The sequence below is a fragment of the Nipponia nippon genome, unplaced genomic scaffold (genome assembly GCF_047370975.1).
Source record: "Nipponia nippon isolate SJK-2023a ecotype South Korea unplaced genomic scaffold, ASM4737097v1 scaffold_17, whole genome shotgun sequence".
NCBI lineage: Eukaryota > Metazoa > Chordata > Aves > Pelecaniformes > Threskiornithidae > Nipponia > Nipponia nippon.
Genome location: NW_028262333.1, coordinates 5,050,294 through 5,072,203, shown reverse-complemented (window position 1 = coordinate 5,072,203; position 21,910 = coordinate 5,050,294). Strand labels below are relative to the sequence as shown.

Sequence of the window (21,910 nt, the reverse complement as noted above, 5' to 3'; positions counted from 1 at the left end):
TGCATTATAGTGTTTTTACACAGAAACAGAAGAAAAGCAGTATCTGAGTTTGTGAACAGTCTGTGGCTGACGTGTCAAGCTGCACTGAAAAAGGGGAGTCCTCCTGCTGAATTCTCTCATTAAATTGCCCAAACACAAATCAATCCCTTTTAGCCAGTTCTCATTTATTGCTATAAAGAAAAGTACCCACATTCTTAGGGCCAGATCAGCATTTTCCCAGCTCGTGCTGAAGCAAGCACTCTGCAAGGGAATGAGAAACAGCACCCTAGTGAGAGTCCCCATCCCACATCCCTGAGTCATTAACAGACACCTTCAGGAAGCTGGGGCTTCTCTTCAGCAACAACGGCTTGATAAGGAATCCCCTCTGCTCTGTTCTTTCCAGCCTAGGAACTGCAAGGTTCATAATCATAAATATTTGCCTTTGCTTGCACCTCCTATCCAATATTCACTTCAACACCAATGCAGAGCTATGAGGAACCTAATTATGTCTCTCTGACTTAAAAATCACACCATGGTTTTAGCTAACTCTTCAACTAGCCAGCTGCTACTCTTTCCTCCAACATTGTCTTCACAGTCCAGAGAGCTTCTCTGAAGAGCTTGTTAACACATACAGCAGAGGGATTTCAGTGAAAAGATAGAGACAGTCCATGAAAACAGAGAAGCAATCTGCACTTTAAGTCTGTCACGTTGTCCACTAGCCTGGACTATGCTAATCACATTTCACAATGTGCTGTAAGAGCTGTCATTGCCAGGCTGCATTTAATCACCGTTCTTGCAGCAGCAGCAATCAGAGTTAATCTTTTTCCCTTTAATAACAGCCATTACATCATTCTCCAGCATGGAAACTACGAAGTGGGAAGGTCAAAAAGTTCTTAATTAGAAGGATTTTTATTGCTGCGATGGTTCCGTTCTAGCCTCAATAAGACAGATCTGCAGTATAGGCAGCAAGAGGTGGAAGGCATCTTGGATATATGAAGCACTGTTTGAAGCCTATGAAAACAAAAATCAAAATACGCACATGAATAATTATACTACCAATCAGCTTTACTAACCACATACTCATTTCAAACAGCATTGATTAATGCACATAAACAGAAACCTAGTGCTTGTCAGATTTTTAAGGCTTCACTCTAGAAATCAATTTAATATTAAGTTTTTGAGGGGCTTTATGCCACTAGGCAAAAAAGCAACTGCCTTAAAAAACACCAAACAAGATCAGGTGCAGTCCAAATGTAGGATACTGTTTCCGATAATAGATGAGAAGAATTTATTTCAAAGTGAAGCAGAAGCGTGTTGTGGGAGGAAGGAAGAACACACACCGACGGGAAACACCCGTTTCCTACCACACCTCGGAAGTTTATAAGCATTGAGAACCAACTTAACAGCTGGGAAGCGTTGGGACTCTTGCATGCTAATTTATGAGCTTGTCTAAGGTTTGCCTTTGGACATTTAAATTCTAGAAATCCAGACTGCTGAATTTAATATGCGTCTTCTGACCCATCCTAACTGTCAGCTGAGAGCATATAAGGCTCACTCTTCACTAAGTAACTCACCTCTTGTACAAATCTACAGACATTTATTAACACTTTTAAGTTATTAGATAGTGTACTGGTTTCGGCTGGGATAGAGTTGACTTTCTTCCTAGTAGCTGGTGTAACACTGTGTTTTGGATTTAGGATGAGAATAATATTGATAACACACTGATGTTTTGGTTGTTGCTGAGCAGTGCTTACACTAAGTCAAGGACGTTTCAGCTTCTCATACTGCCCTGCCAACGAGGAGGCTGGAGGTGGGCAAGAAGCTGGGAGGGGGCACAGCCAGGACAGCTGCCCCAAACTGGCCAAAGGGCTATGCCATACCATATGACGTCATGCTGAACAAAAAACTGGGGGGAGTTGGCTGGGGGGAGTGCAGCCACTGCTCAGCAACTGGCTGGGCATCAGTCAGTGGGTGGCAAGCAATTGCATTGTGCATCACTTGTTTTGTATATTCTTTTATCATTAGTATTATTTTCCCTTCCTTTTCTGTCCTATTAAATTGTCTTGATTTCAACCCACAAGTTTTACCTTTTTTCTGATTCTCTCCCCCATCCCACTGTGGGGGGAGTGAGCGAACGGCTGTGTGGTGTTCAGCTGCCTGCCAGCTTAAACCACGACAGACAGGTAAGCAGAATCTTAGACCACGGGTTAGAGAACTTGGCACGCATAAGGATAAAGAAGTGGAAAAAAAAAAGCAGCATATGTATTTTTTAAATATTAGCTTAAAGTTTTAACTTTAGCATAACTGACCTCCAAAAACACTCCAGTGATTAAGGGATTAAGCACATCTGCTTTCTCTTTGACCTGCAAGATCAGACATATATTATCCTGATTGAAAATTCGATCACATTTCTTCAAGCAAGATAAAGCTAAATCCTCAGTAAGTTTAAAATCACTGTCGCTCCCTTGACTATAGGAAAGCTAAGTCACAAGCTGCAGAGGACCTGCCCTGTAGCATGCAAATAAGAACAAAGTAACCCGCGTATGCCCAACACAAGTCGTATATTAATACACACATTCCATCTTCAAATGAACTGTGGACAACTGGAGAATTTAGAGATAATGATATTATCTTCAATAACACCTGAGTGTTTTGGAAAATCCGCAACAGGATCGCAAACCTTATTTTCTTCTGTCTCCTACGTACTGTCAGCACCAATCCCCACCCCCTCTCTGCGCCAGGCTGAATGCAGCCGGAGGCATTCAAAAGCTGAGCATACATTCAGCTGCCACAGTCTGGGGAACAGTGACCTAGATGATCATTTCACAGGGAGCAAAAAACTGCATATATAAGTGTGCAAACACAAAAAGCACTCCATGGTGAAAATCCCAAGGTTGTAATCAACTAACCACATCTCATTCCTAAGAACTATGGTGTAACTCTTACCCCTGCAGTTGTTAAGCACGTAGTAAACTCTTTAGAGAAAGCTGACAGTTCCTTACACAGCACAATTGTCATTCTGTGGAAGAGTGGGAAAACCATGTAGTAAATACAGTCTAAGAGAATAACTTACTTTTAGCATTCCTATAAAACACAAATATCTTGTTTCCATGCATATAAAGCTAAATTAAACCAAAATTGATATAGAGCATATAAACAGTATATTAAAATCCAGGAGTTCCCCAAATAAATTAGGGAGGGGAAAGATGGAAAAATAAATAACTAAAGCTGAAGATCTGAAACAGCATTCAGTGGACAGACACATCCATTCAAGAAGGAACAGTACTAACTTGCCTTTTTTTTTTTCTCCTTACTGACAAGCGTCATTTTCTGAATTAGAAAGTACTGCATATTTCATACACTTGCCAAGTATCTCCCGACATAAAAGAAAAATCTTGCGTTATGCATTATTGGCAAGGCCAGTCTACTAATTAGTTGCAGTAATTTTACAATATCACGTACCTAACATCCTAAATGATTAACAGAGAGGTAATTAAGAATCACTTTTATACAACTGCTTTGTCACATTTTAAATGTCTATCTCCTATACTAGCACAAGCTTAGGGCAAACGTTCTTCTTGGCTACATAAAAGCTTTCAAGTAGGGTTTCCTCTTGTCAAGAAATGTCTTTAAGCTGGAAAAAAAAAAAAAAAAAAAAAAGATAGCTGAATTCTGCTTGAAAATAGTGATGCCACTCATTGCAACTTTGAACACATATGCAGAATTCCACAGCCCTGCATCCCACGGATTTGCAAAGAATTATTAGACAGTTTAATCAGTGTGTAAGTAATTATATGCTACACATTTATTAAGAGATGAACTTACTGTGAAAGGGACCTGGCTCTGTCTGTGGCTGTCACCTCTTGTTTCTGACCACGTAGAAACAAAGCTGCAGTTTTGTGAAACATTTCAATGGAGCATGCTGTCAGTTCAGCCAGACTTCTTATGGCAAACGCATGAATATCCTGCAAGAGTTAAAAAGAGTCCCCATACCATACAAAAACTAGCAGCTTTTATTATTTAAAACAAGTGAATCACACAACGTACTATAACTACACTGCCCTTTCAGGCCTCGGAATCGCACAGAAATAGAAACCCATAAACTCTGGGAATCACAGCTGTAACTCAGCAGCCAGATAAACGCTCTGCAGTCAGATATTCTCCTCCTTCATTACTCAGTTACCTCTACTGATTTTTCAGCATCGTGGTCACCATCTCTGGAGTCGATTTCTTGGTCTTCTTCACTCTCTTTTTCTTCTTTAGGAAGACTGCTGTTGAATCGTGCTATCCATTCATGAGCAGATGTCCTCACCTGTGTGAAGATGTGCCGTAGTATTTAATGACTGGAGTGAAGCCCCCCTGCACACTACAAAACATGGAGTATTGGATCTCTCTAGAGGAAGGAAACAGCTACGACTCCTGAGCTAGTGAGAAGAACCAGGACAAATGATCCTAGTGCCTTCAGGGCTTTGCAGAGGGTTGGCTGCACCGATGTAGTTGAGGGCAGTCATTTCTCTAGCACCGGGTGCTGGACTTTACCAGCAAGACCACGACTAACAGAGGTGCTTTAAAAACATGTCTGCAGAATGCTGCTGCCACTTGGTGGATCTGAAGGGTAGTGAAATGAAGGCAAGAAAGGCAATTCTACCTCATACCAACTTCTGAAGGTAGTAAAACCAGCTGCTTTGTACCAGGAGGAGGGCTTCAATTCATGACTGTAGGTTGATTTCACTATGGTAACTGAAGGTTTACTGCTCCCAGCTATCTTTGCCACCCCTTATTACTGCCCAGTGACAGGGCAAAGACACGCTGGTGTCTACCGATTCAGAGCCAAAGACATTACAGAACATGATTTTGCCCCATAAAGTCAAAGGAAAAGGCCCATCTCTTTTGCCTACCATTGTCAAAGGATCTAAAACACAGCTTGTTTTTATGCATTTGACATTTTCACAAGCAAAGCAGGACTGAGAAGCAGTTCCTGTGGGGAATCTCTCCAGCTTTTAGAAGATGAGAAATAACTCACCATGATCAGTTTGTCCGGCTTTGAGGAAACACGCAATTCTGAAAACAACTCCGTTACTTCTTTTGAGAACTCCTCATCTCCTAAAAGACAGAAAGGCTAAAGAATCCACACAAAGGACAGATACAGGAATAAGCAGCACTTCAATGCACAACTAGTTCTGCACAAGTTTGTCAACTGTTTCCTTTATTTCTCTTTGAGTCATCACCTCAGACAAGAACGCATCAAACCTGGTCTTTTTAAATACAATTTATAAGTTCTGAAAAGGTGGAGACACCAGTGCCAGAAAGTTAGCTTTTGCTTTCACAGTTCTGGTTTTGTAGCTAAGGTAATTTTTTTTTTTTTTCTTACAGGCGGCGTTTTATAATGCACTAACTTGCACATCACCTTGGAGAGTCTGAAATATCACTTAAAGCCTATGGTTCTCCTATTTTATACAGCAGGGCAGATGTTAACAGTGGGGGGAAGGCTGCGAGATCCATCATGTGCAAATATAAAAGATACATTAAATGTTAAATGATAGCAAGTGCAGGTGTGTAAGCCCTCCCTGATGAGCCATTTAGGTAAAAGCAATGCAAGAAATTTACATTTAAATCTGTGTAATCCTCAAGAATCAGATGGTTCTTGTGTATCGAGGCACCTCTGAGTCTTTTGATCTGTGTGGCTAACTCTCATTTAAAAAATAAATAAAAAGCCTTTTTGCTCTCCCACAGGCTGGACAACTCTATTCGCAGCCTTTCCCTCATGGCCAGGGAAACCCAGCAGCTCTTTGAATTTGCATCTTGGCTCAAGGTCAGTTGTACGAACTGACCAGGAGTCAAGCAACTCCAATCCTGCTCTGGCAAGAAATCGTTCCTGCTACAGAATTCATGCACAGCAGCTTTCCAGAGAGAAAGGGTATTGCTACCTGTTGTGCTCCTGGCCACAGGCTTTAGGATTAAGCATCCAGCTAAAGAATAACTTAACTTTGGCATCATGCCCATTGCTAGTGATCAGGGCTGGCTGGTTCTACGCCGAGAATTTCGTCGAGAAGCAGCTTCTCCTCCCAGAACCTGGGGCTCTCTTACCCTTCTTTTCTTCCTCTTCTTCTTCAAAGAATTCAGGTAAAGAAAATGCTTCTTTGAGTTGTTCCATTTCCTCCTTCAGTGTGTCCAGCTCTTCTCCAGAGAGGGCATTTAGAACCAATTTCACCTAGTTAGGGGCAGCACAGCCAAAGAGAGAATCATAAATCCAACAAGAAAAAGAAACAGGATGGAAGATAAAGCACTGGTTTACATCACATCTAAAACCCATCACAGACTATGTTAATGAGAACGTGGTATTTTCCTACATGAAGGTGGAAAGGGAAAAAGACCTATTTGTGAAGCCCCATTAGGTAATAATGGATTCTTAAGGGGTTACTCAAATTTCTTTCCTAAAATAAAGTGAATGACTTCCAAAATTGCATGCCGATCTGCCCCCCTCCCTGCCTGAAGACAGAGAGGACAATCTCTGCTGTGCTTACAATACCCTCCTCTTCTCCAGACCAAGGCAGCAAACAAGTGGGTATGAGGAGAGAGTAGCTTGTGAGAAGCAGCGGAAGAGATGCAGGAACCGAGGCTAGCTGGGTAAAAAGCATGGCTCTAGGAGCTGAGGACAGGACATAACGCTCCCAAGGTAAACACCAGATCATAACGCAGAGGTCAAAGTAAAGCTGCGTAAGCATTTCGTAGCAAGTTCTGAGCACTTGATTTTACATGTATATACATATATTTCTAATCTTTTTTTCCCTGCTCAGCTGAACTCAAAATAGAAGGCAAATTGCTCAAGGCCATTACCTTTGATTCACTCTCTCTGGAAAGAATCTCTAAGGCCTCCAGATGCGAAAGACCCTGAAACTCATCAAACAGTAACCCATAATGGGCTTTCTTCTCTGTAGCCATGGTAACCTCAGTAGCTGTCTGCTGCTCTTCTTTCTCCTTTGCCTCTCGTAAGACCTGAAAAAGAAAAGCAGAGGACTCGGGTCAGTGCCAGCAGATACAGAATACAGGAGGAAGAAGGTTTTTGGTTCAATAGTAAAAATGGTTGCTTAATGACAGGACCGCAAAAGAAGGGAGAAGAAATGAGAGAAACCAACGAGGAGCTGATACGGAACTGCCATACCTGAGATAACGTAGAGTTTCTGTTCATTAGGCCCTTTGTTTTTTTGAATCCAGGGTCTCCCTCAGCTATTACATCCATTGTCTTTTTCCCGATGAATTCCAAGGCATCCAGACCTCCACTAATAACACTTTTTCCCTAGGAATCAGATTTTGGAAATGGAATTGGAGGATTTGTATCAGCAATGTTATGCCAGACACTCACAAAAAAGCCAGACTCATCCTTGTCACCCTAAAATTCAACCCTAATCGCCACAAAGAAAGCAGAAAGACATGGAAAGAGCCACAACACACTATCATCCAACAGTTTAATATAGCACTCAGACACCTGCAGCAAGCTGATGGGAAATGCATTTTTATTTTGTGAGCAAGCTGGTTCTCAGCACATTAAGGTACTTAGTTCTCATCCTTCCAATCAGAAAACACGAGACCTGTGGGTTTTGGTTGCTAACTCTTGTTCAAGCCTTAAAAGCAGAAGCAAGCTCTCCATCTGCGGCTTTTTCAGATTCACGGGCAAATTGACAAGACAGCAGATCACAAAAGCAGTTTCTAAGGGTAATGGGTTCCTTTGAAGTGCATTTCTCATGGTCACAGGAGCAAGCTGATTTCCAAGCAATTTGGGCTAGTTTCACAGAAGTTTTTGAAGAGGAGAATGGATTTCATCTCTAGACAGTTCTGTGCAAATCAGTGGAAATATTCCAGGAATGAGTCTGACCCTGCATTTACCTGAATACTCTAAAGGAAGGGAGCAGAGATAACAGAGTACAGAGGTGACATGCATGGGAATGCACGCACCACACAGTCCACCATTAGATTTTTTTTTGTTATGCATCAACATTTAATACAGAGCTATCAAAATTCAAAACAACTTACACATCAAGTGCCAGTTAGAAGCAAGGCACGGGATAAAGGTTGTCTGAAGGTTGAAACAGTTTCTCACCATTCATCCCACAAAAGTCAAAATTAAAAGCTTCCTCTTACGACATTTCAGATGAAAGGCAAAAACCCCAGTGCTCTCTTAAACCCATTGTCTCCTGCATTCCCAACTCACTCACTGTGCTTTGGACAGCAGTAGAGATGGTTGATAAAACTCCAAGAGCCCCAGCAATAGGAAAGGAACTGCCATCATCAACTGCATCTGTGCTGCTAGCGCCAGGGTTCTCACTTCCTGCATTAGAAGGCAGAAAATTAACTTCCTCACTCCCCAAAAAAAGATCCTGTCAGCTGCAGAGCAGAGAAAAATCAACAAACACCAAGTGTCAGCCAGGAGCAGGGCCAGAATTGGGATTATTTTCCTACCTACTTTTCAGAGCTAACAGAAGTAAGCAATTGAGTATTATTTTAGCCCAGGGATATCTACCTCAATACGCAAGATGCAGAGTAAGGTGATGTTATTTTGGGGCTGATTACATTATGAGAAACGTTTCAGTGTTGTTCTTATGCAGTAAACACTGACCTCTTGTAGCATCTCTAGTCTCTGAGGAGATTTCACTAGGACTGGGGATCCCAAGGGTTGTTTCTGCTTTTTCTATGACATTTGAAATACCTTGACCTAGAGGAGACAGCAGTATTACTTTAACCATGAGATACAACAGAAATCAGAGCAGAATCGGGATTAGGGCTGCATATTGGTTTTTTATTGTTCTGGATTCCTCCTGTTCAAGGCAATTTACCCAGCACTAAAACCTTCTACTATCCAGCTTGCTTATCAATGTAATGAACTCAGGTTTCATCTCAGCTTTTAAATCAAGTTGTAAATACCAGCTGAATAGCAGTTTAAAATACCAGCTGAAAACTATGCAAACACCTTAAAAACTTGAAAGTAATTTTGGCTGTGCATAGCTCCTTAATCTCACCGTACCTTTTTGTACAAGTTTTCCCCATCACTTGAACAATTCTTTTGACGTTTTTCCAATAATTGCTGCTATAACAGAAACTCCCTTCTCTAGAACCAAGCTCAAAAGCACTAGCTTGAGACACGAAGCACGGTTAAAATATTTATCGAATACCAGAAAGAGCCTTACCTACAGTAGCTACAGTAGCAGACGCAGTTGACAGAAGAGATTTCCCCCAGCTTCCCCAGTACCCCCATCCTGTCTGAACAGCAGCAGGAGAATCTGAGACCTTTAATGAAGAAAAGCAGAAGAGAGCGATGCAGGTATTGTGGTGAGGAGAGGAACACAAGCAGTCTGTGACGTGTAACTTTTGTGCAGCTTTTTCTTTTCCGATAAACAGCAACATGAATTTTCAGAACAGGAGTGAGGCTTATGCTCAGAATTCTTCTGTGCTCAAAGCCATGAAACGTGAAGTCACGTTGTTCAGAGCTAGGACAGGAACATACCTTGAGGGTTTCAGCTGTGGGCTTTTCTGTGGCAGCAGGCTGGCTTGGGGGTTTGGGTTCAGGTCTTTTCCGAGTCATAGGCACAGGCCCAAGTTCTTGCTCTCTCTCTTCACTGCTCTCAGTGCAGCCGAGTTCCTCTGCTTTCTGTTCATTTTCATCTTTGTAAGAGGTTTCTTCTTTCAGATTTTCACTGCTGTCTTTCTCAGACATGACTACGAACATCCATAGAAAGCAAAGCAGATAAAATAATTACTCTCTTACACACTTTGACATTAGTTCAAAAGCATCACATTTGTGTTTTAAATAACTAGATGCAACTAAGACAGAAATCCCTTCATGTTACCACACATACCCGAACGAACAGATTATGTTTTTAAGCAAGCATGTACACCAAGTTACGTCTGACTGGAACAAATGTGACACTTGGAAGTTTAAAGTCCCACAGAAACATGTGGCTTTATCTAACTGACACACCCTCTCCGCAGGAAAGAAACAGGTTGCTAACTCTGAAAAGCAAATGAAAGATACAAAAGGTCCTCAGATAATTAAATCCATGACTCTCTTCACAAAAAAAAGTGAAAACAAACTGCTGGAGATGGCTGGTTTGAAGGGTATCAGATACGAATGGGGATAGCTGTCAGAAAGCCGGGCAGGCAGGGAGGCAGCAACTGGTTCGCTTCTGTACTTAGGTCCTGAGCTTCGCCAGGGTGTTAACACCACCCTGAATTTGAAACGTGCTCCAGCTGCCACAGCAACCGGCCCTGACGTTGCACATCGAGGATGACGGTGTCCACGAACAGGGCTGCATGCTGCGGCCTGCTGCAGGGGCAGAGGTTTCTCTCTCCTCCTGGCTTCGCTAGCAGCGCTTCCCCAGCTCTGGGGCAGTAAGTTGAAGGCAGCAGCAGCAGGCAGGGCCACACCAAGCACCCCACAGCCCCCCGGCATCGCTGTGGGGTGAAGCTGGGTCCCTGGAGAGGCGGCCACTGATGCAACCGGGGCAGCTGCCCCAGGCCACGGGATTTTGTTGGCTCTAAGCGAAGGGGGAGGACAGCACTAGGGAAGGGGCTGCTCCAGGTGACGGCTGGGGACCCCCACCCCATTTCCCCATCACCCCCCACAGCAGCCAGCAGGGCCCCGCAGCCACCCCAGCACCCCGGGGCCTGGCCGGCCGCGGTCGGCTCCCACCGGCAGCCGGGGCGCCCCGCCGGGCCCATCCCCCCTCCCCCCCCCCCCGCGCTCCCCAGCCCTGGGCGGCCTCCCTGTGCCTCCGCTTCCCCGGGAGACCCCCGGGCTCCCACAACCCCCATGCGGGGCTGCCTGACCCACAGGGGACCCGCAGGTTCCCTACAGCCCCGCCATGGGACCCCTGCCCCGTGAGGGGACCCCCGGTGCCCACAGGCCCCCCCCGGTACCGCCTGCCCCACAGGGGACCCCCAAAGCCCCCCTCCCCTCGGGACTCCCCGCCCCACGGAAGGCCCCTTCGAGCCCCCTGTGCCCCCGACCCTCCGAAGGCCCGCTCCGCCGCCCCGGTGCCGGTGCCGCCTCACCCGCCGGGCCGGGCCGCCCCGCCAGCTCCACGTACCCCCCACCGGGCGGACCGTAACCATCGAGGCGAGGCGTAGAGCGGCACCCGCCGGCTGACCCCGGAAGCGCGGCCCAGACCGGAAGGGCGCGCAGGGAAGCGGGTCCGGGCGGCGGCGGCGGCGGAGGTGCGCGGCGGGCCGGGGCCGGGGCCGGGGCCGGGGCCGGGGCCGGGGCGCGGAGTGGGGTGGGGGGGGCCGGGCCGGGCCCCGCCACCCTCCTCCCAGTGAGAGCGGCGAACCGCTACTTCACTGCGTTACCGTGACGTCAGGTTTTAACTTGGCGACGTCGGAATCGGGGGAAACGGCGCAGCGGCGCGCAGGCCCTCCGCGCCCACCCCGCTGCTGCGGGAGGAGCCGGGGCCCGTGCCTCACCTCGCTGTTTTGGCATGGAAGGGCTGGCGGGGGCGAGGGGGCGGTCTTCTGGCGTGACGTCGGGGCCCTGTGACGTCAGGCCGCGTGACGTCAGGCCGGCGTGGCCCAGGTTGCCTCTGCTGCAATGTGGGGAGTGTGGCTGTCCGTCGTGTTTCCCGCGGCCTCCAGCAGCCCAGCTTGAGCGGGGTTTTTCCACGAGCGAGCGTGGGCGCCTGCGGGGCCGGGGGTGCCGGGCACCGGGTGTCCGTTCTGGGGAGGTCTGTGCCCGGTCGTTTTTAGCTGACAGAGGAAGAAAAATCTTGTCATGTGCGGCTGATCCTGCGTCCTTCGTGAGCGACCCTGTGGGTGCCACGCGTCAGGCAGCCGCGGGACCGCGTCCACGGCCAAGCACCGCGTCCCGTCAGGCAGCCGCGCGCGGGCGAGATCGGCGCGGCCCTCCTGGAGATTGGCTCCTCCGCGTTGGTTTTTGAGCTGTGGGTGCAGCCGCTGCCCCGCGGAGCCTTGGCTGGTGCCGGCAGAGGGTGAGCCTTCCCGGCGGCCTCTCCCGTGCTGGGGCCACCGGCCACCTCTTGTCCAGACCCCGCTGTCTATTTTCACAAACTCCCCAGGAGTTAATGTCTTCAGGGCTCTGCCAAATGCGGCTCCCAGGTTTAAAGAGGGTCAGAGGGGGCTCACGGGGTGGTCACAGCAGCTTTATTTCTGCAAGACATCGCACTGCGAGTAGGAAGGCGTGCTCTGTGCAAACGCGATCCGTTTAGATCTATTTAGTGCGCGTTATTGCCAATTAGCTTTGTGTAAATGCCAAAATACGTTTCCACGTTGCGTGCCAGAAGTGGCAGTCAGTTAGGGCAGCCTGTGGTCTGTCAGGTGTGTCTCGGTTTTATTGCTTTGGTTTTCTCCAGGTATGAAATGATGTTATGAGCAGTGAATGTAAAGCCATATAACTTGCAACCTCTTGGGCCCCAGTTTTGCAGTGCCTTGTAAATGTGTGTAATTTTAAGTACTATCAGTACTTCCATTGACCTCAGTGGGACTACTTATAGTGCTCTGAGTTAAACACACATACAGTTTTTCAGGATAAGAGCCAAAGATGACTCACACGAGTGTATGCATCACGGATTTTTATCTTTCCACCACTATTTGTTGTTACAACTTATGGTTTAATAAAGGTTAAATATGTTGAGCTTAACTTCAGGTTCAGTTCCAAAATAGCCGGTTTCTATTCTGCACATTTCATCTTGCTTGGGCTTAATGCTTTCTTGAAGAATTGTGATGTTGGCACTGTTCATGCTTTATCCTTTTTGGATCCTTTATCAGCTCCAGCAGCTGTTTTGCATAAGTGTGATGGTTGAAGAATATGGATTTTGCAAATCATTTTATTTTTCCCAGCATTCAGCAGTGAGAGATCATTGTCTGCTTAGCAATAATGGCTTTTCCAAAAGCGAAATGTGACAAACAATTTCTAATAAATCAGACCTGGAAGAGTTTAATAGTAAAATTTAATGACCCATCACCAATGTTTTATACATTATGCAAGCTCAGTACAAATATAGTGGAAACTATATGCAATTACTGAAGATAATTATCTTATTCTTATGAGGGAAAACGTTGCTGAGTATTTCTTGTGTTAAATAATTGACTGAGGTTCCTAATGTCATTTTAGGAGGAGTGTCACAGGCACTTGGAAATCTAACAATTTAAATTTAATAATTTAAAATTACAATAACACAGGCAAAGTACAGGAGGTACTGGAGTTATTCCCTAATAAATCTAAAGCATTATTAGCTGGGAGGTTACTGTTTTGGAAGGCTGGAAGTTATTCTATGGATTTGATCCAGTAATGAAGAGGAGGGTTTGTCTTCACTGCAGAGCCATCCTCAGTTGTAACTGCATCAAATGCTGTGAAGTCAAGGCCCGGTGCATGCAAAAGCCATTAAGTGCAGTGGCATTTTTGACGGAAGGCAGCGGGGTCGTGGAGGGATGGATGTTGAAGATCTGTGACCACAGCACCTCACTTGCTAGCGCAAGCTGTGACAGACTCTCAAATGGCAACTCCGGCAATCCAAACGTCAGCGGTCCACAAACTACTAACAATCCACAGCCTGCCTTTAAGAAATCTGCACAAGGTTACCAAAATAAGCAGGTCAGTTGTCAGCAGCCTTCTGAAGGCTCTGAAACACACTGAAAATACTAAGGATCTAAAAAAAAAGAAGGTTAAACCCACTCCTTCAAACAGAAGAATAGTTGTTGATCAGCAGCAACCTTAGTATCGTTTTTTTTTCAGACCTGTGCAGTTGATGTGGCTGGGATGCTCTTCTCCAGAGGCAGCAGGACTCAGTAGCACTTTCCCTAAAGTGTAACTGGTGGGAAACAGGAACAAAAGAGGCCTTGGTACTGTTGTTAACCCTTTAGCTGTGGGAAAGTAGCTTCTTCAGCCCGGTGGTATAATTGAGTTCTCAGCGCTGGTCTCATCTTAAATGAACGGACAAGAGGCATGATAGAAAACAGAGTGGGGCCAATAAAAAAAAAAGGAGGCAGATGAAGGGATTGCTGTTTACAGAGGAACAAGCGGAGGGCCTGTTTTCCAGTTTCTCTTGGAGGATTCAGTGGATGAGTTGGTTAGTCAAGCTTGAAGGAGAGTTGGACACAGCTGTCTTCTTTGCCTTCTTTGTTAAACTGGTTTTGGCAATAGCCGCAACAGAAATGGGTCAGATAACAGTTCTCATCAGACGTCAAGTCTGGAATCTGGTTTGACCTTCGACAAATTAACTTTAACTGAAAAAAATTCCTAGTCTGGGTAGTATTATCAGCAAATTTTCCCGTTCTTGAATATGCTTAATTTTTCTCTGCTGAAAAGACAATTAGTACAAATCACCTGTATTTATTTGTATTACATTATTTTTCATAAGTGAATGGATTTCTTTCTGCTTTAGGCAGTGTTAAATAGTGATTCTGGAAGGATGAGAAGTGTCTGCATTATTTATTAAGAAAATGTATTCCTTTGTATTGTGATATTTATGAAATTCAACTTTACTAGCATGTGTTATTAGTAGAAGAAAAGATGATAAATTTGAAGTCACACAGTCAATGGGATGAAGTGAGATATTCTTTAAGATAACATTTTGGCTTCTGTACTCTGTTACTTGTTTTTTAGGGCTCTGGAGCAGTCTAGATGGAATCATAACTTCAGGGAATGCATATTTGATGAGAAATTTTCTTGAATCAGGCTTTCAAGAAAATTGATTACGGATTTTCTCTTATCGGTGTCATCTCGTTTTGTGTTGGTTGTATTCTGGCTTTTAAAAAAGGAAAATCTGTGTGTGCAAAGACCATAAAATTAAAGGCTATATCCTAATGTTTTAAAATATCTTTTGTGCACATTAATTTGAAGAGTGTGAATTCTGTCGCTAGACAAAACAGCTTTTCAAATCGCTGTGAAATATGGGGCAACATTTGGGTAGAGAAGATGATAAACAAGAGGGGACTGCTGAGATGTAGCAGCATAAAGTAAAAGATTTTCAACAGGAGCTTATTGTAAAACAAGACAAAAAGGGGCAGAGTTAGAAAATACAGCAGCAGCAGCAAGAGAGATTGCAAAAAAGGAAGTATGTTTAGACATCGGTGTCCTGATATTCAGAAAGGGCCTTCCTCTCTGTGGCTGTAGATAACTGCCAAGAGAATTTTCCCAAAGCAAGAAACTATAAGCATATTTTGTAGTGTTTAGCCATCTAACACCGATTGTGCCTCTAAAATCAAGTAAGTAGATGTATAAATGCTAAAAATCAGATGTGTGTGTGCTTTGGTTTTTCTCTAGATGCTAAATGAAAGACTGGCTTTAGAAAACTAGGGCTTAAAAGCACTTTGATAGTGGTGGGGAGGGAGGCAGAAATTATATCCTCTTTCTTGCTTTGCTTCCTCTATTAAGAAAGCACTTTTTCTTGGTTAACAAATGCAGAATCCACTCTCTGACCCTAAAGATAGTCATGCATTTCAAGTAGTCTGAACGATTTGTTCTTTTTTTAAAACCTTTTTCCCCTTAATGATTATTGTTCCTGAGATTATTTATTTGGATGGGAAGATGAACATCTAGAGGACTGAAGGTTGTGCTAATGCCTTCTTACCCTCATTCCATTACTGTGTTCTGAGCAAAGCTCTGATTTGGAACCTCTCAGCTGACAGTTTATGTTATGCTAATCGAAATCTGTTTACTGGAAATGAAATTTGAATCGCCATAAGCTTGCTATCATTAATAAACTTAATTCTTTTTTTTTTTTTTTTCAGTTGGATTTCCAGTTTCCACTTCTAATATTGATGGTCTTGAAAGTGCATTTGGATCCAAGACATTTTCTGTCACTGAACAAATCAAGAGCCTCCTCTCCTATCTCAGAGCACTACAGACAGCTTAATATCATATGACATCATTTCTCCAAATTAAATGAAAAAAGAATTTTCTCTAACTTTCCATGAAGCTCAGCTATTGCCTGTTAATCTTGACTGTTAGCGCTGATCTTTCAATTGGATTTACACTGGAAAATGTAGCTTTTAATGGGACAGCTGCTTTTGGGTCTTTCAATACATCACTTCATACAGTGTCTCAAGCTTTAGTAAGTACTCCAGCACACCATGATATCATAGCCAAAGAGGGGGCCAGTATTTTAATTGAATGTAAACTGAACATCAGCCGGTATGAATATATTCTTTGGTATAACTCCAGAGGACACCTGCTTGAACAGAAAGATGAAGGTGAGCTTTCCTGTGGGTTTCTATCCTTCAGTATTCCCCTTTTGTACAGTATCTGAAAACCTCTGGGACTTTGTCATCATTTTCTTTTCCTATCCTCCCATTTTTACAGTTGGGAGATAAGGAGAGAGCAAGACAAAGCCCTTTGCCCTCTGGCATGTGGCATGTGAATTATACCTGACTTCTTCTGTCCTAGCCCATCCAGCCAGCTGTGGTGCCCCACAGAATCATTTCATTCGAGAGGCACTGCAGTATTCAATACAGAAGAAATCAGTCTGCATCCTACCAGATACTAACGGATGTTTTTATTTATTATTGCTCTGGTTTGTATTATATTTTTCCAAACACATGAATTAAACACAATTCTTTGCAGCTTGTGACCTTTTCCAGCTGGCAATCAGTGATTTAATTTTGTTACAGGATTTTTTAAAGCATGGGGTAACTTATTACATTTACTGTCTGGTTTATGCACCAGTGAGACCATGGAAACTAACGCAATTTGTAATGGCCAATGATGAAATACATGCTATTTAACCCTCTTGTACAGAGGGAGGATATATTTTCCTAGCCTTTGGCTCTTATAGTTCTGTCCCTGTAGTTTTTAATTTTCAAAAAATAATGTCTTTTAGAGATGCATGTGGTTTTCTCTTCTCTATTAGTATTAATGAAGGTCATTGAGCTAATTGATAGGATCTTCTCGGAGGCCATCTTTCTGCCTTAAGTATTCAGTAACCTCTTTGTAGTTAGAATGCCATCTGGATATTAGTTCAAAGTAGAGTAATTAGAAGAATGAGTTATGAAAACAGTTTTCACCCCAAGTTATAAACGCATAGGAAATACTGTATAAAGCCAGCTTCTTTTATTGATTTTTTTTTTTACATGGGTTTTGTGTATCAGCACTGCATGCTCAGCAGAAAACTGTGTCTCGGGAAAATCCTGTGTTCTTTTGCCAGCAGAGCCATTTACAGACTCTGATGTTTTTCATGGGTCACTTGACTTTTGACTCCGAACATATGGAAAATTAGACTTTATAGAGGACAGTCTTTCAACATAGTGTTACATAGTGGGTGAGAAGCGCTAGTTAAGAATTAGGTTCCCTGTCAGAAAGAGCTAGCAGTCCAAAAGCGCACAAGAAACTGCAGATGAGAGAAAGCAGTAGAACCAGAGCGGCGAGTGCGCAAAATAATTTACCATTAAGCAGTACGATTGGTACCTGGTTTATGGCTTTCTGTATCAGAAGCATGAAAAGGAAATTTCCATCCTTGGTGTACTGTTTGTATTCTTATGCTAGAAATGGACTGCCTACTTCCAAGTTCTGTCTCCTGTTGATGGAGCAAACAGCATGTGTCTAATTTACCCAGTGATTTTCTGTTTCACTAGCTGAGTTTATTTCTTTTGAATCTCCAGGTGGACGGTGGAGGATTGCTGATAATTCCCTTAACATCACAAAGGTCAACTTTGCTGACCGGGGGCGATATACGTGTGCAGCTGTTAATCGTAATGACACCTTGTATTACACAGTCACCCTGAGGGTTATCTTCACCTCAGGAGACATGAGTATCTACTACATGATTGTGTGCCTCGTTGCCTTTGCTATCACCCTCATTTTAAACATAACCCGTCTGTGCATGATGAGCAGTCACCTTCGCAAAACAGAGAAGGCTATCAATGAGTTCTTCAGGACGGAAGGGGCTGAGAAGCTTCAGAAGGCTTTTGAGATAGCCAAGCGTATCCCTATCATTACATCTGCCAAAACGCTAGAGTTGGCCAAAGTCACTCAGTTTAAGACCATGGAGTTTGCTCGGTACATTGAAGAGCTCGCCAGAAGCATTCCCCTTCCACCCCTGATCCTTAACTGCAGGGCATTCATGGAGGAGATCTTTGAGGCTGTGCGAGTTGACGATCCCGATGAAGTCGGTGAGGAGGAAAAACAGACCCAAGCCTGCAGTACCCAAGCTGCGATATACCCCATCAACCCAGAGATCAAGCGCAGCGATTCACCAGCCGGGGATTCAGACGATGGGTCCATGAATGAGCAAGGTCAAGAGATAGCCGTTCAGGTGTCCATCCACCCGCAGTCAGAAGTGCAGAGCATTGACACTGTTTCTCATGACAGCTGCCAGTTTGCACCTTCTGAGGAAGGCGCCTGCTGAGTCCAGCGATCCACTGTTGTGAAAGAATCACAGGTGACCCTAGGATACTGCGAGAAAGGGGTCTGCAAACAAGCTGCCTCAGTCCCATATGCACAAGTTTTCCAAATTGCAAAGTGCTGGAACTACTACTGAAATCTGTATTTTCTGTCAGTGTTGATCTAACGATTTCAAGTCTGTTAGAGAAGGCCATTTGGAGTATTGTGCAGTGGCTTTTCTTTTTAAAGCAAGCTTGCTATACTTAAAATATTTACGAAACAGGAATTCTTTGTCCTTGGCTCCTTGATCGCTTCTGATAGTTCTGTCTTAGAAGTGGCCAAGCTGAGCAGTACAACTTGCAATAAGATCTTTTCCTTTGTGAACTCTTTCTTCCTTCACAAAGTGAGTCGGAATTCCTTTGAGTCAGTGTTGTTGTCCTGATGAATTGAGTTGTGTGCTCTTTTTAAATTGCCTCTTGGTGCGTGTAGCCCATCAGAACCATGGTGAGCTTGAACAAATCTGTTTTGTGTCGTGTGCTTCTATGTTGCTATCAAAATGTACTGTATTTAGGAAAAAGAATAGTACCAGGATCTGCTGCTGGATTAAATGAATTGTTGTAGTTTCAAAGCAGCTTAGAGAACAACCAGGGGGTCTCAGTTTTCCATGCATCTGCAGAAAACTTGTGCATACTCCAGCAAATTGTTGTTAAAGAGCTTGTTGCTTAAACTTGGTGCTGATTGCCAAAGCGCCTTACCCTGGTTCTGTCTTACAGAGTGGAGCAGTGACAGCGCTGCTGGCACTGTCTTTCTTTTGACTTTGCTGATTTCACTCACTATAGAAAATCCAAAGTTTTATATTGTATTTGACATTGTTGTGAGAAAAGAATGACAGTAATCACATAGTGGCATGATTTAAAAATGAATTCTTCTACTGATCAAGTGTCTCAGGCACTTCTTTCTGAACAATGTTATAATAAAGAAGGTGAAAAGTAGTGACACTCACTTTGCTCTGGCTAGTACTTCTAGAAAGCAGTGGAAGAGAGAGTGGTTAGCGGAGGGGCTGGCTGAGCTGTTTGCCAGCCCCTGCTTACAGGAGCGGAGTAACTCGCTGAACGTGCCCTGTCTCATCCACTGAAGAGGAGTGGCAGAAGGGAGAGGTGCAGGTGCTGACAGACGTACACACATAAGTACTTGACCAAGGATCTCCCGCATGGCTTCCTCAGCTGTGGAGATCCAGCCTCGAGGAATCAGAGTGCAGACAAGGACATAGTTTCTTCTTTCACTCTTTGGTGCTGATATTTTTTCTCCTTAACATTTGTAAGTTGTATCACTTAAATAGCATTTTATATCCTGTTGAGATTTAGTAGATGTAAGGCTTGTAAGCACTCCACAAATTAATTTCTTACAACTACTGGAAGCATATTGCCATATAATTTTAACAACTTGGCAACAGGAGCACCACTTAATTTCCCACAACTCTTTTTTCTTTCCTTATTATTACAGAAATGTCAGTTGAACAAGTGATTCTGGATGGTTGCTCAGGATTCTTAAGAGGATTTGACATTACATTTACATGAGTAGAGATGGAAAACAAGCAGGCACAGTGGTAATAACAGGGTGGGGCCGTCTGTTGTAATGCATGCTCGTAACAAAGGGTCTGAACAAATCATATTTGTCGTATCATATCAGAAAATGGGAAACTGAAACATCTATTACCATTTTAAACTACCTTCTGGGGAAAGTTCTGCAGTCAGCCACCAGTAAATGCAGTCTGGTTGGCTTTGGCGTGTCAGATAAGAGGGGTGTTTGTCAGGAAGGAAGAAAATTGCCAGCCTTGGTTATAGTAGCATTCTCACCAGCTTGGTACCATTTTCAAGACCGTAGCAAATGTTATCTGCTTCAGGGGAATAAAGCCTGCTATAGACACAATAGCTACTGCCCTCAGCAGTAACTTCTTCTTAGCTTCCATAGTTTGATGGCACTTTATGTCCAGGTGAAAAGTTTGTATAGTTTTGTGTGACCTGTCTGGTTTCTTTTTGGAGTTATCAGTGTTAAAAGATACTCTTGTGGATAAACGCCTTGTTCGCTTAGAAGCCCTGCGAAGGTGCTGCTGGCTTCACTTCTGTACTACGAGTTCTGCAGGTTTGTTGCACATGCAAGAGTGGAGATTTGGGGGTTTGCGCCATTTTGGATGTCCTAGTTGAACGAAGAGAAGGCCACAAGAGAGGATGATCTGTTTTAATCTCCTCTGTGCTGCAGGCTGTCGGGGTTGTACCTGCACCTGCCTTTTTTCCCCATAAACAGCTCTCCGTGCTTCTGTGAAACTGTTGCATTATATGCAGCAGTAGCATCTTGGACATTTTGCCCTGAACTACGTACGCGATGTAGAGGTGCAGCTACAAAATCAAAGCTCCATTTCACTGCTTCCTAAGAAGCAGTTATGCAGTTGTGATTGACAGATGTCTCATCAGAAGCGGCAACTTACAGGCAGCAGAATGACACTAGAGGTGTGTCAGATGGGTGTCAGGAGAACAGTTTCTGATTAATTCAATCTGTTCTTTGATTTTTGTACTTTACTTACATAGCTCCGAGTTCTTACTAAGCACAGTTACTTGGTGTCTTCCTGTGCCCCATTGCTGGTGGAGAGGAAAGAAGGATCACACATAAAGGTCCTCAGAAATGCAGTTGCAGTGTCAATTGCTGGATAGTAAAGCTAAGAGTTTTGCTGAATTATTACAGTATTTTGCTCGCTAAATTAATTTCATTCCTGGGAAGGAGGCTGTTCTGTAAGGATTTCAGTATATCAGGAGTACTTATTAAATGTAGGAACTGATCCTACTCCCACTGAATTCAATTAGAGCAGATTTGAAGCTCTAGTGTATTTTACAAATGATATTACAGGATTTTTATGCATCTGAAAGCAAGGATGATGGTGATGTTATACTGTAAAGGTAATTTCCAGAGAACAAAACCTGACACTGGTTTCCAAACAACTTGTGAACTATTCTTGTTATCCCGAGTAGATGTGTGCACTTAAATTTGTTTGATGCGTCTATTGAACATTAACATTGAAAGATGATGTAAACACCAGTGTTTCTCTTTACTTTTTGTAGGACAAGGAGAGTCTACAGTGGATTCCTTGCTTTAAACTAAATTCTTTGACAATCAGAAGGCTATTTTTCTCTTCTTTGTGACTTGGTTTTATTTTGAATAATGTTAAATCTACTTGTTATCCAAGAGTACCTAAAACTAACTTTGTTGTGTTTATTTGTATGACTTGGATTGTAATGTAACTGTTTAATGTAACCACATAGGATTTCATACTTTCATAAAATGATAGATTTGCAAAATAAATTAAAAACAAATGCCTCGGTTTGTTGGAGTTTTCTCTTTTATCAGTAAGGGGTGCTGAGTAGCTGCCTATCCGAGGTTAAATAGCAGCTGTATTCAGCTAAGCAGAATGTTGTTAGCCAGCCTGACAAAGGTTGCTGGGATATTCAGTCACCTGATCGACCGCTCCTGCTATGACATCTTTGGGTCTGTCATTTTTGTAGGTCTCCCAGTCCCCAGCAGCGTCTGTAAGAATTGTTACCAGCTGCATAAACACGT

General features: G+C 43.7%; 2 protein-coding genes across 11 annotated transcripts; one reads left to right on the top strand and one right to left on the bottom strand.

The window, feature by feature from the left end:
- Positions 1–856: 856 nt before the first annotated feature.
- Positions 857–11,525, bottom strand: FAM114A2 (family with sequence similarity 114 member A2). 7 transcript variants are annotated; one of them, XM_087753739.1, is made up of 14 exons: positions 11,434–11,525; positions 9,479–9,690; positions 9,162–9,261; positions 8,594–8,689; positions 8,193–8,305; positions 7,142–7,276; positions 6,817–6,975; positions 6,067–6,190; positions 5,003–5,082; positions 4,163–4,291; positions 3,805–3,944; positions 2,926–2,998; positions 2,289–2,342; positions 857–990 (listed from the first exon to the last, which is right to left on the bottom strand). In XM_087753739.1, exons 1-14 carry the CDS (start codon positions 11,447–11,449, stop codon positions 889–891), a joined length of 1,533 nt encoding a protein of 510 aa, XP_087609865.1. In that variant the 5' UTR covers positions 11,450–11,525; the 3' UTR covers positions 857–888. The 7 variants fall into 7 exon arrangements, 6 of the variants coding, with proteins under 6 accessions (XP_087609865.1, XP_087609867.1, XP_087609864.1 ...); XM_087753741.1 differs by having other exon boundaries at positions 11,320–11,448; XM_087753738.1 differs by lacking the exon at positions 11,434–11,525 and adding an exon at positions 11,061–11,191.
- MFAP3 (microfibril associated protein 3) lies at positions 11,128–21,670 on the top strand. 4 transcript variants are annotated; one of them, XM_087753747.1, is made up of 4 exons: positions 11,648–11,954; positions 13,303–13,576; positions 15,715–16,176; positions 17,581–21,670. In XM_087753747.1, exons 3-4 carry the CDS (start codon positions 15,897–15,899, stop codon positions 18,324–18,326), a joined length of 1,026 nt encoding a protein of 341 aa, XP_087609873.1. In that variant the 5' UTR covers positions 11,648–11,954; positions 13,303–13,576; positions 15,715–15,896; the 3' UTR covers positions 18,327–21,670. The 4 variants fall into 4 exon arrangements, with proteins under 4 accessions (XP_087609872.1, XP_087609873.1, XP_087609874.1 ...); XM_087753746.1 differs by lacking the exons at positions 11,648–11,954; positions 13,303–13,576 and adding an exon at positions 11,128–11,187; XM_087753748.1 differs by lacking the exon at positions 13,303–13,576.
- The last annotated feature ends 240 nt before the right edge of the window (positions 21,671–21,910 follow it).

Excerpts from the sequence above, each read along its gene's own strand:
- FAM114A2 (XM_087753738.1), bottom strand. The coding sequence starts at position 11,085 with ATGGTTACGGTCCGCCCGGTGGGGG. Across the intron at positions 6,976-7,141 it reads GAAACTCTACGTTATCTCAG|GTCTTACGAGAGGCAAAGGA; the intron begins GTATGGCAGTTC and ends TTTCTTTTTCAG. Across the intron at positions 2,999-3,804 it reads AGAGCCAGGTCCCTTTCACA|AATGACAATTGTGCTGTGTA; the intron begins GTAAGTTCATCT and ends ACTCTTCCACAG.
- MFAP3 (XM_087753746.1), top strand. The coding sequence starts at position 15,897 with ATGAAGCTCAGCTATTGCCTGTTAATCTTGACTGTTAGCGCTGATCTT. Across the intron at positions 16,177-17,580 it reads GCTTGAACAGAAAGATGAAG|GTGGACGGTGGAGGATTGCT; the intron begins GTGAGCTTTCCT and ends TTGAATCTCCAG.